Genomic DNA, 13,050 nt, shown 5'->3' on the forward strand with positions numbered 1-13,050 from the left:
GGTGAAGCTTTGACAATGCCAGCCACCCGTGCTGGCGAAACGTCACTAAAATCATTAGATGAACTTCGGCCCAAGAAACCGATGGAGAAGCCAATAGGCAGTTTGTCAAATTCCAGGATGGTTCCTTTGAAAGGGTACGGCCGATATCGTCCCTTCTCCTTGAAACATTTCGAACTTGTGCTCCTACTCCATACCGACGGGACATAGAACACGTAATATTGGTCCTTACCTGTCCAGCAGCTGACTGCCTCCGAGTGCTCCACAGACAGGTGGACGGCACTGACGGCACCATGAGCAGCCCTCTCGTCCGCAAGGCGACTCCTGCCGGCCGGCCCTCGCTGCCGCCGCATTCCGTCCACGGCCAGGTCCCGCTCGGACCCCGAGCACGGCCGCTCTGTCCAGCTCGCCCGCCGGTCAGTCAAAGGCTCCGGGTTGAGTACTGATCACCCCTTGAGACTCCCTGCTGCCGTCACTCGCTGCCCCGGGAAGGCTCAGAGCGCCGACCGCGCCCCATAACCAACCATTAGTGGGTGCTAACGAGACTGCCTGGGCGGGACAGGCATGAAGATGAACTACAAACTATAAAAACAGTAATTATAATACAATCCGACACTCAGTAGTGGAACATCTAGCCATTCAAGCAAAATTGACTCGCACAACATTGAACTACGCTGTGCAACAATAATGCTAGTTAATTACAACGTTAAACAATAATGCTCCTTCCAGGAAGAGGAGAAACTGATGAAGAATATGTTACGTCTGCCACAGACGGCCCCTGCCAGGCAGACTACACTCAATTCACCCCTGTGTACCATATGACATATACAAGCACTTGCAGGCGCAACCAAGAGGAAAACAATTCTTCAAAACAAACAGCACTTGCTAGACTCTAATGCGAACCTTTTCCTGCAGAGGTCGCCTCACAGACACAAGGAAAGATGGAGTACTCCGCCCACCTCCGCCGGCTTTATAAGGCCAGCGCAGCAGCAGTACAGCCGGCGGACATGCCGAAGCCGTCACCCCCCGTCCACCTTCTCCAGTTTGCCGATGACACCGCCTTCCTTCCCCTTGCCCCCACCCTGCAGCGCTCCCAACACCTTCTCCAATCCCATCTTGACCTGTTCACCGCTTGGTGCAACCAGTGGCTGCTCAAGGTCAATCCCTCCAAAACCCAGGCGATCATTGTAGGCAAAACCACCCCTTCCTTCCGCCGCCTTGATTTCTATCTCACCATCTATGGCCGTCCTATCGCCCTCACTCCCACCCTCAAGTCCCTTGGCGTCACTCTCGACCGTCGCCTCTCCTGGATCCCCCATCTCCGGACAATCCAAGGCACACTCCCGACTCGGTCTCCTCAAGCTCCTTTCGGGCCGTACGTGGGGTCTGGGCCCCTCTACCATCCTCCACACATATAAATCCCTTATCCGCTCTATCCTTTGCTACGCCAATCCGGCCTCGATCTCCACCCCCCCCCCCTCCTACCTTTTATAAATCGCTTCAAATCCTTGAACGCCATGCTCTCTGCCCACCTATCACATCCATCTCCCCTCCCCACGTGGATCCTGTACGATCTCATTCCTTCCCCCCACCTCCTCCTTTTCCTTGAAAGGATACGGATCCTGTACACCTCCCGCAAACTCGACCCTCCCCACCCGCTTGTCTCGCCCATCCTCTCCCACCCCCGCCCGCTGCCGCACCTGTATTCCCACGTCCCACCCGGTCTCCATCTCTCCACCCTCCTTACCCTCTTTCAAGGTGGCTTCCGCCAGCTCCCCCTCCCTGATGATGTCCTCCTAACCTCCATCTACCCCTCCTATCAACTTTGATCCTCCCCACCCCCACTTCCTATATCCTCTACTTTGGCACCCTCCTTCCCTTCTCTTTCCTTTTCCCCCGTCCCATTCCTCCACCCCTCACCCCCCAGGCTCCCCCCTCTGTTGTCCCTTCCCCTTGTCTCCGCTGCCCATGGCATCGTTTCTCCTCTCTCATTCTCCCTCTCCCTCTTCCACCACTCCCCCCCTCCTCCTCTTGGCAGGTCCCTGGACTCGTACACAGTTAGTGAACATTCGCGCGCCGGAAATCGATGCCTTGTGTTTCTGTGTGTGCCGTCGTTTTGTGTTTCAGTGGTTCAGTGTAATTCGTTTTGTGCACCAACGTTCATGTGTGACAATTCTCGTCTATGTCTGTGTCCAAGTGTCTGAACAACTTTTATCTTGAACTCTACGCCCGTGAACGGCTCCATGTATTTTAAAAAGTGTTGGTCTCCGTTTACATGTCCACCGTATTTTTTCTCTCACATTGTCATCATTTGTATCTTGTATGTTTCTCTGCGGCCGAAGAGCGGCGTAGTATGCTGCTGCTGGCCTGCCTGTAAACAGGTTTGAAAATAACAATAAAAAAAAGCAGTACAGCCAGTACCTCGCCAAGCTAGGACCAGCTCTGACGGACCTCACCGACGCTCTTGATGAATGGTCATCTACATGTTATTTGTTTTCTTTGTGTGTGTATAGTGATTGTTCGACGAGTGTAGTTCAGTTTCAATAAACGACATTATACTGAGTATTCTTCAGAAAATGTTGCTGAATGGCTGAGTGAGGAAAATTGTGATATATACACATAAAGAAATCAGAAGAGCCGGCCAGAGTGGCCGTGTGGTTCTAGGAGCTCCAGTCTGGAACCACGCGACCGCTACAGTCGCAGGTTCCAATCCTGCCTCGGCCATGGATGTGTGTGATGTCCTTAGGTTAGTTAAATTTAAGTAGTTCTAAGTTCTAGGCGACTGATGACCTCAGAAGTTAAGTTCCATAGTGCTCAGAGCCATTTGAACCTTTTGAAATCAGGATAATTGTGCAGAAAAGTAATGATGGAAGTGATGAAGGAACGGAAATATGAGGAGAGAGCATGAATATTTCTCACAATTCCGGTGCTGAAGCTGTAGATATTTTCCTGCAGTACATTATAAAACAACCAGATACACGGAAACTGCTTTAATTCTTGTAAAGCAGTTGTGTGCCGGCATCACTTACTATCATTGTGACAGCTAAAAATTCGGGTCATGTTTCATAGTGAATGACACTACTGTGCATGAGCACCGTAATGAACTCGTTTGCTACGAAAATGACTCTATCTTTGGATTTAATAAAACTGTAGTGTCTATGTGCTTAAACTAAATTTCACACACTCCTAATAATCCGGAATCTTCTCTGATCTCGCACCCATATGTGCAACGAATGGCTAGATTAGTAGGGGTCTATTGTTGTGATAACCCATTCATGTTGTAAAAACGGGTATATGTATACCCAGGGTGATTTAGCTGCCCCTGTCGATAGGTTCCATGCAAGTTGAACGCCATATTCTCTATCTCGCTAAGCGCGGAAAGTGAAAAGGTCTTCCTTGCAGGAAATTTAATGTAGTCAATTTTGTAGTGAGAAACATTTTCACTGGAGGCCACAGATTTTGAGTCATTGAAGAAAAATGCGTCTCAAGGTCACCTTTGTAAGTTTTCTTGAATAATTCAGAAACTACAACTTCTAGTGAAAACGTTCCCAGCACTAAATTTAAGTGCATTAAATTTTCTTCAAAAAGGTCCTCTTCGTTTTTTTTCTATAGGGCCAATCGTTTGTGCTTATCAAGTGAGAGAATGTACAAATCTTGCATGTGATATCTGAAGGCACTGGTCCTAGCACGTAGTAGAAACTGAATGACTCTATATGTAAGGTTGTAAGTATGCATGTTCCACGTCATCTAAAACACCAGACCAATTTCAACCAAACTTGGTGTACATATCAATTACTGTCCAGAAAGGGTAGCGGTGGGGGTAAGTACCACGTACCTATCAAAGGGGTGCTGGTAGCGCTGAAAAAACAGTGAAGCACATGGCGTGCAAATACCCGTACTTCACTGATCCACTATTCAAGAATAAGAACGATTAGTGACCTGGAACAAACTTTACACAATATTTGAAACCTCGACGAAGCTTTTTCTCGATGACGAACCACACAATGACAAAAGGGAAAAACTTCATCGCTCACTGCATTTTCGCCGTTTATACAGTTAAGCTGTCCTCCAACGTAGCTGAGTGGACTGCGCGCCGGCTTGTCTTGCCAGGGCGACCGGGTTCGATTCCCGGCTGGTTTGGAGAGTTTCTCCGCTCAGGGATTAGTTGTTTGTGTTGTCCTAATCATTGTCATCATTTCATCCTCATCGACTCACAAGTTGCCGAAGTGGCGTCACCTCAAAAGACTTGCAACAGGCTATCGGATTTACCCACCCACATGACATGTCATTTCATATAGTTATGCTGCCGCATGAAGCATTGTGTTTCAATTTATTACTTCATTATTACTAGCCGTATTCGTGACAGACACTGCTGGCTATTAAAATTGCTACACCGCGAAGATGACGTGCTAGAGACGCGAAATTTAACCGACAAGAAGAAGATGCTGTGATATGCAAATGATTAGCTTTTCAGAGCATTCACACAAGGTTGGGGCTGGTGGTGACACCTACAAAGTGCTGACATGAGGAAAGTTTCCAATCGGTTTCTCATACCCAAACAGCAGTTGACCAGCGTTGCCTGGTGAAACGCTGTTCTGATGCCCCGTGCAAGGAGGAGAAATGCGTACCATCACGTTTCGGACTTTGATAAAGGTCGGGTTGTAGCATATCGCGATTGCGGTTTATCGTATCGCGACAGTGCTGCTCGCGTTGGTAGAGATCCAATGGCTGTTAGCAGAATACGAAATCGGTGGTTTCAGGAGGGTAATACGGAACGCCGTGCTGAATCCCAACGGCCTCTTATCACTAGCAGTCGACATGACAGGCATCTTACCCGCAATGGCTGCAACGGATTTACATCCACGTCTCGATGCCTGAGTCAACAGATGGGGGCGTTTGCAAGACAACAACCATCTGCACGAACAGTTCGACGACGTTAGCAACAGCATGGACTATCAGCTCGGAGAACACGGGTGCGGTTACCCTTGACACTGCATCACAGACAGGAGCCCCTGCGATGGTGTACTCCACGACGAACCTGGGTGCACGAATGGCAAAACGTCATCTTTTCGGATGAATCCAAGTTCTGTTTACAGCATCATGATGGTCGCATCCGTGTTTGGCGACATCGCGGTGAACGCACGTTGGAAGCGTGTATTCGTCATCATCATACTGGCGTAACACCCGGCGTGATGGTATGGGGTGCCATAGGTTACACGTCTCAGCCACCTCTTGTTCGCACTGATGGCACTTTGAAATGTGGACGTTACATTTCAGACGTGTTACGACCCGTGGATCTACCATTCATTCGATCAGTGCGAAACCCTACTTTTCAGCAGGATAATGCACGACCGCATGTTGCAGGTTGTGTACGGGCCTTTATGGATACAGAAAATGTGCGACTGCTGCGCTAGCCATCGCATTCTCTAGATCTCTCACGTCTGGTGACCGAGCAAGTGGCTCGTCACAACACGCCAGTCACTACTCCTGATGAACTGTGGTATCGTGTTGAAGCTGCATGGGCAGCTGTACCTGTACACGCCATCCAAGCTCTGTTTAACTCGATGCCCAGGCGTATCAAGGCCATTATTACCGCCATAGGTGGTACTCATTCCTCAGGATCTATGTAACCAAATTCTTTGAAAATGTATTCACATGTCAGTTCTAGTATAATACAGGGTGAAATGTATTTAAACGGACAAACTCTGGGAGGTTGTAGGGGACATCAAAACAAATATTTTTCCCTAATGTCATTTTTTCCTATGAGCTGTATTTAAACCGGTAGATGAATATTTTTCTGGCGGCAAATTAATTAAACCAACTAACACATTTCCATTGTCTTATGACCAAGAGAGAACACATGAACACAACCCAATTTGAATTACATGGATTTTCCAGTAGGGTTCGATCCCCGCCGCCGCCTAAATTTTGATAAATTATCAGCATTGGCGGCCGAAGACTTCCGGCATAAGAAGTAAGCCTCATTCTGCCAATGGCCTTGTCAAAGAGGGCGGAGGAACGGATAGAGGTTCAGGGCACTCTCTTGTCCTAGGGGTGGGAAATTGCCCCTAAAGGTGGAAGAATCAGCAATGATCAACGACATGAGGATGCAGAAGGCAATGGAAACCACTGCATTAAAGACACGTAACGTGTATCCACAGGACATGTATCCTGTAGTTGAAGAAGTGTCATGATGTTCTCTCCATTGGCAAAAGATTCCGGAATAGTCCCCTATTCGGATCTCCGGGAGGGGACTGCCAAGGGGGAGGTTACCATGAGAAAAAGATTGAATAATCAACGAAAGGATAACGTTCTACGAGTCAGAAGTTTGAACGTGGTAGGAAAACTAGAAAATCTGAAAAGGGAAATGCAAAGGCTCAATCTATATATAGTAGGGGTCAGTGAAGTGAAGTGGAAGGAAGACAAGGATTTCTGGTCATATGAGTATCGGAGTATCGGGTAATATCAACAGCAGCAGAAAATGGTATAACAGGTGTAGGATTCGTTATGAATAGGAAGGTACGGCAGAGGGTCTGTTACTGTGAACAGTTCAGTGACCGGGTTATTCTAATCAGAATCGACAGCAGACCAACACCGACAACGATAGTTCAGGTATACGTGCCGACGTCGCAAGCTGAAGATGAACAGATAGAGAAAGTGTATGAGGATATTGAAAGGGTAATGCAGTACGTAAAGGGGGACGAAAATCTAATAGTCATTTGCGACTGGAATGTAGTTGTAGGGGAAGGAGTAGAAGAAAAGGTTACACCAGAATATGGGCTTGGGACAAGGAATGAAAGAGGAGAAAGACTAATTGAGTTCTGTAACAAGTTTCAGCTAGTAATAGCGAATACCCCGTTCAAGAATCACAAGAGGAGGAGGTATACTTGGAAAAGCCCGGGAGATACGGGAAGATTTCAATTAGATTACATCATGGCCATACAGAGATTCCGAAATCAGATACTGGATTGTAAGGCGTACCCAGGAGCAGATATAGACTCAGATCACAATATAGTAGTGATGAAGAGTAGGCTGAAGTTCAAGACATTAGTCAGGAAGAATCAATACGCAAAGAAGTGGGATACGGAAGTTCTAAGGAATGACGAGATACATTTGAAGTTCTCTAGCGCTATAGATACAGCAATAAGGAATAGCGCAGTAGGAATTACAGTTGAAGCGGAATGGACGTCTCTAAAAAGGGCCATCACAGAAAGTGCGAAGAAAATCATAGGTACAAAGAAGGTAGCTGCGAAGAAACCATGGGTAACAAAAGAAATACTTCAGTTGATTGATGAAAGGAGGAAGTACAAACATGTTCCGGAAAAATCAGGAATACAGAAATACAAGTCGCCGAGGAATGAAATAAATAGGAAGTGCAGGGAACCTAAGACGAAATGGCTGCAGGAAAAATGTGAAGACATAGAAAAAGATATGATTGTCGGAAGGACAGACTCAGCATACAGGAAAGTCAAAACAACATTTGGTGACATTAAAATCAACGTTGGTAACATTAAGAGTGCAACGGGGATTCCACTGTTAAATGCAGAGGAGAGAGCAGATAGGTGGAAAGAATACATTGAAAGCCTCTACGAGGGTAAAGATTTGTCTGACGTGATAGAAGAAGAAACAGGAGTCGATTTAGAAGAGATAGGGGATCCAGTATTAGAATCGGAATTTAAAAGAGCTTTGGAGGACTTACGGTCAAATAAGGCAGAAGGGATAGATAACATTCCATCAGAATTTCTAAAATCATTAGGGGAAGTGGCAACAAAACGACTATTCACGTTGGTGTGTAGAATATATGAGTCTGGCTGCATACCATCTGACTTTCGGAAAAGCATCATCCACACAATTCCGAAGACGGCCAGAGCTGACAAGTGCGAGAATTATCGCACAATCAGCTTAACAGCTCATGCATCGAAGCTGCTTACAAGAATACTATACAGAAGAATGGAAAAGAAAATTGAGAATGCACTAGGTGACGATCAGTTCGGCTTTAGGAAAAGTAAAGGCACGGGAGAGGCAATTCTGACGTTACGGCTAATAATGGAAGCAAGGCTAAAGAAAAATCAAGACACGTTCATAGGATTTGTCGACCTGGAAAAAGCGTTCGACAATATAAAATGGTGCAAGCTGTTCAAGAGTCTGAAAAAAGTAGGGGTAAGCTATAGGGAGAGATGGGTCATATACACTGTGTAGAATAACCAAGAGCGAATAATAAGAGTGGACGATCAAGAGCGAAGTGCTCCTATTAAGAAGGGAGTAAGACAAGGCTGTAGCCTTTCACCCCTACTCTTCAATCTGTACATCGAGGAAGCAATGATGGAAATAAAAGAAAGGTTCAGGAGTGGAATTAAAATACAAAGTGAAAGGATGTCAATGATACGATTCGCTGATGACATTGCTATCCTGAGTAAAAGTGAAGAAGAATTAAATGATCTGCTGTACGGAATGAACAGTCTAATGAGTACACAGTATGGTTTGAGAGTAAATCGGAGAAAGACGACGGTAATGAGAAGTAGTAGAAATGAGAACAGCGAGAAACTTAAAATCAGGATTGATGGTCACGAAGTCAATGAAGTTAAGGAATTCTGCTACCTGGGCAGTAAAATAACCAATGACGGACGGAGCAAGGAGGACATCAAAAGCAGACTCGCTATGTCAAAAAAGGCATTTCTGGCCAAGAGAAGTCTAGTAATATCAAATACCGGCCTTAATTTGAGGAAGAAATTTCTGAGGATGTACGTCTGGAGTACAGAATTGTATGGTAGTGAAACATGGACTGTGGGAAAACCGGAACAGAAGATAATCGAAGCATTTGAGATGTGGTGCTATAGACGAATGTTGAAAATTAGGTGGACTGATAAGGTAAGGAATGAGGAGGTTCTACGCAGAATCGGAGAGGAAAGGAATATGTGGAAAAGGAGAAGGGACAGGATGATAGGACGTCTGCTAAGACATGAGGGAATGACTTCCATGGTACTAGAGGGAGCTGTAGAGGGAAAAAACTGTAGAGGAAGACAGAGATTGGAATACGTCAAGCAAATAATTAAGGACGTAGGTTGCAAGTGCTACTCTGAGATGAAGAGGTTAGCACAGGAAAGGAATTCGTGGCGGGCCGCATCAAACCAGTCAGTAGACTGATGACCAAAAAAAAAAGATTTTCAAAAATGTCTCTATTGACACTTAAACAAATGTTTCACCGTCGGATCAAGTTCTGTTGGACACGGGCAAATACCCCAGCAGTATCCTGAATTGTTCCTGCTTCTACTAATATCCGGGCAACCAGATCCTGTTCTGATGCAACATTAGTTGCGTTAACAAGGTTGCGTATCTGTCCCGACATAAAATTGCAGAAGGGACATATTTGATGATCGAGCAGGCCATGATACATGACCACCTCTGCCAATCCACATTTCTGGGAACCGTCGTCCATGAATCGACGCACACGACGACTGAAATGTGCCGGCGCCCCGTCATTTTGCAACCACATGCTTTGTCTTGTAGGGAGCGGGAAGTCTTCCAGCAATTCTGGCAATGCTCTGGCGAGAAAATTGTAATAGTGCCTGCCATTTAATGGCCTAGGTAGCAGATACAGCCCAATTAAACAGTCCCCAACAACACCAACCCACACATTAATGAAGAACCGCTCTTGATGAGCGCTAGTAACTGTCGCATGTGGGTTATCCTCACTCCAAACATGTTGAAGACTCCATCACGCCCTAACGTTGCTTCATCGGCAAACAACACAGAGGATGGAAATGTGGGATGCATTTCACACTGTTCCAGGTAACACTGCGAAAACTGTGCTCTAGGTGGATAATCAACTGGTTTCAGGGTGTGGACACGTTGCAAGTAAAATGGACGTAACAATTGCTCTCGAAGGACTGTTCTTACATTCGTCTGATTCGTCCCCACGTTACGTGCAATTGCGCGAGTGCTGATTGAATGATCCGGCTCCACAAGCTGCAAGACAGCTTCCTCAAATTTCAGCGTTCTTACCGAGTGACAGCGTCCCTGTCAAGGTGATCTGCTAAATGACCCCGTCTCACGCAGACGTTGCTACACAGCAGCAAATGTCGTATGATGCGCAATACGGCGATTAGGATATTGTTGTTGATAACCCGCAGTGCAGCTCGTCCGTTGTGGTGCGCTACCTGGTACGTACCAACCATATCAATGAACTCACTCCTGGTATATCGCTCAATTAGTAAACAGAGACAATAAACTACTACACTGGTGGACAGCAGTTGCCTACAACTGAAGAGCGTAATACGACCTCCACCTGTTTAAATGATCCTCATAGGAAAAAAGGACATCAGGGAAAAATATTGTTTTGATGTCCCCTACAACCTCCCAGAGTTTGTCGGTTTAAATACTTTTCACCCTGTATATTTGTGCAATGGATACGCATTTATCTGCATTTCTTCTTGGTGTAGCAATTTTAATGGCCAGTAGTGTATATACACTCCTGGAAATGGAAAAAAGAACACATTGACACCGGTGTGTCAGACCCACCATACTTCCTCCGGACACTGCCAGAGGGCTGTACAAGCAATGATCACACGCACGGCACAGCGGACACACCAGGAACCGCGGTGTTGGCCGTCGAATGGCGCTAGCTGCGCAGCATTTGTGCACCGCCGCCGTCAGTGTCAGCCAGTTTGCCGTGGCATACGGAGCTCCATCGCAGTCTTTAACACTGGTAGCATGCCGCGACAGCGTGGACGTGAACCATATGTGCAGTTGACGGACTTTGAGCGAGGGCGTATAGTGGGCATGCGGGAGGCCGGGTGGACGTACCGCCGAATTGCTCAACACGTGGGGCGTGAGGTCTCCACAGTACATCGATGTTGTCGCCAGTGGTCGGTGGAAGGTGCACGTGCCCGTCGACCTGGGACCGGACCGCAGCGACGCACGGATGCACGCCAAGACCGTAGGATCCTACGCAGTGCTGTAGGGGACCGCACCGCCACTTCCCAGCAAATTAGGGACACTGTTGCTCCTGGGGTATCGGCGAGGACCATTCGCAACCGTCTCCATGAAGCTGGGCTACGGTCCCGCACACCGTTAGGCCGTCTTCCGCTCACGCCCCAACATCGTGCAGCCCGCCTCCAGTGGTGTCGCGACAGGCGTGAATGGAGGGACGAATGGAGACGTGTCGTCTTCAGCGATGAGAGTCACGTCTGCCTTGGTGCCAATGATGGTCGTATGCGTGTTTGGCACCGTGCAGGTGAGCGCCACAATCAGGACTGCATACGACCGAGGCACACAGGGCCAACACCTGGCATCATGGTGTGGGGAGCGATCTCCTACACTGGCCGTACACCTCTGGTGATCGTCGAGGGGACACTGAATAGTGCACGGTACATCCAAACCGTCATCGAACCCATCGTTCTACCATTCCTAGACCGGCAAGGGAACTTGCTGTTCCAACAGGACAATGCACGTCCGCATGTATCCCGTGCCACCCAACGTGCTCTAGAAGGTGTAAGTCAACTACCCTGGCCAGCTAGATCTCCGGATCTGCCCCCCATTGAGCATGTTTGGGACTGGATGAAGCGGCGTCTCACGCGGTCTGCACGTCCAGCACGAACGCTGGTCCAACTGAGGCGCCAGGTGGAAATGGCATGGCAAGCCATTCCACAGGACTACATCCTGCATCTCTACGATCGTCTCCATGGGAGAATAGCAGCCTGCATTGCTGCGAAAGGTGGATGTACACTGTACTAGTGCCGACATTGTGCATGCTCTGTTGCCTGTGTCTATGTGCCTGGTGTTCTGTCAGTGTGATCATGTGATGTATCTGACCCCAGGAATGTGTCAGTAAAGTTTCTCCTTCCTGGTACAATGAATTCAGGGTGTTCTTATTTCAATTTCCAGGAGTGTATTTTGGCGGCAGTAGAATCTCTCGGCAGTCATCTTCAAATGCCGATTTTCAAAATTTTCTCAGTAGTGCTCCTCAAAAAAAACGTCGCCTTCCTTCCAGGTATTCCCATTTGAACTCGCGAACCATCTCAGTAACGAGTCTTGCTCGCACCTACCGATAACAAATCCGAATTGCTTCTCTGTCTTCCTTTAATCTGAACTGGTATTGGCCCCAAACACTCCAGTAGCGCTCAAAAATAGGTCACATAAGCGTCCTATACGCGGTCTCCTTCACAGATGAATCAGTAAACGGAAGTCGACAACTTACCTTCCCTACCGCAGTCCTCACATGCTCGTTCCGTTTCATATGGCTCTGATACGTTACGTCCAGATATTTAAATATCACAACTCTAGCGGGGCACTACTAATACTGTATCCGAACATTACAGCTCTCTCTCTTATATTAATTCGTATTAGCTTAAATTTTTCTACATTTAGAGCTAGCTAACATTCGTCGATCTTACACAAAATTGAATTCTCTCTCTGCAAGTCTTACGTTCACCCGTACAATAACACTGTCTCTCATTCTCTAAGATTCTGTAAATTTGTTCAGATGTTCTAAACGTTTCAATTGAGACACAACTAATGCAAAAGGAAAGCTAAAATTTTTGCACATTTACAGTACCTGCCTGACCTGACGACCAAATCCAGTCGTTAATTTAAACAAAAAAAAATTTGTCCAAGATACTGAAATCTAAAATTTAATCTGTTACAAAGGTAGCTTTTCCTCCATAGAGTCGAGTAACTTTTTTTACTGAATTTCTCTAACTTACGAACATTCAACGACGACACTTTGGTGTAGACAACAACACAGTCAGCGTACGATATATAGAACCAATGGCGCTACTGATCTTGCCTGATTAATCTATTACGTACAAGATGGTTGGAAATAATACTTATTTTTAATTTTGATTCTCCTTGAAAGTAGCATTAGCTCTCGCTCGCTTGTAATAATGTTGACTAATATGAGCCTTACCATTTATGATTAATGGAACGAATGGAAACCAAAAAATGGCTTGTGTTTTCACAGTAGAAGACAGAGCTGACACTGCAGCGAGGTGTGAAGTTCGGCGTTCGATGGCGCAAGTTCGCAGATGCCGGAGGCAGGAGTGAGGTCGGAATGCA

The 13,050-nt window shown here is 46.8% G+C and overlaps 1 protein-coding gene across 1 annotated transcript in view; it reads left to right on the forward strand.

Moving 5' to 3' along the window:
• Positions 1–290: 290 nt before the first annotated feature.
• The window catches only part of LOC126291462 (uncharacterized), a 119,059-nt gene continuing 106,299 nt past the window's right edge, over positions 291–13,050 (forward strand). The window contains exon 1 of the mRNA XM_049984974.1: positions 291–436. Within this exon, the coding sequence (XP_049840931.1) occupies positions 291–436 (146 nt within the window). The remainder of the gene's footprint in view (positions 437–13,050) is intronic.

Source organism: Schistocerca gregaria, chromosome 9 (assembly GCF_023897955.1).
Source record: "Schistocerca gregaria isolate iqSchGreg1 chromosome 9, iqSchGreg1.2, whole genome shotgun sequence".
Taxonomy (NCBI): Eukaryota; Metazoa; Arthropoda; class Insecta; order Orthoptera; family Acrididae; genus Schistocerca; species Schistocerca gregaria.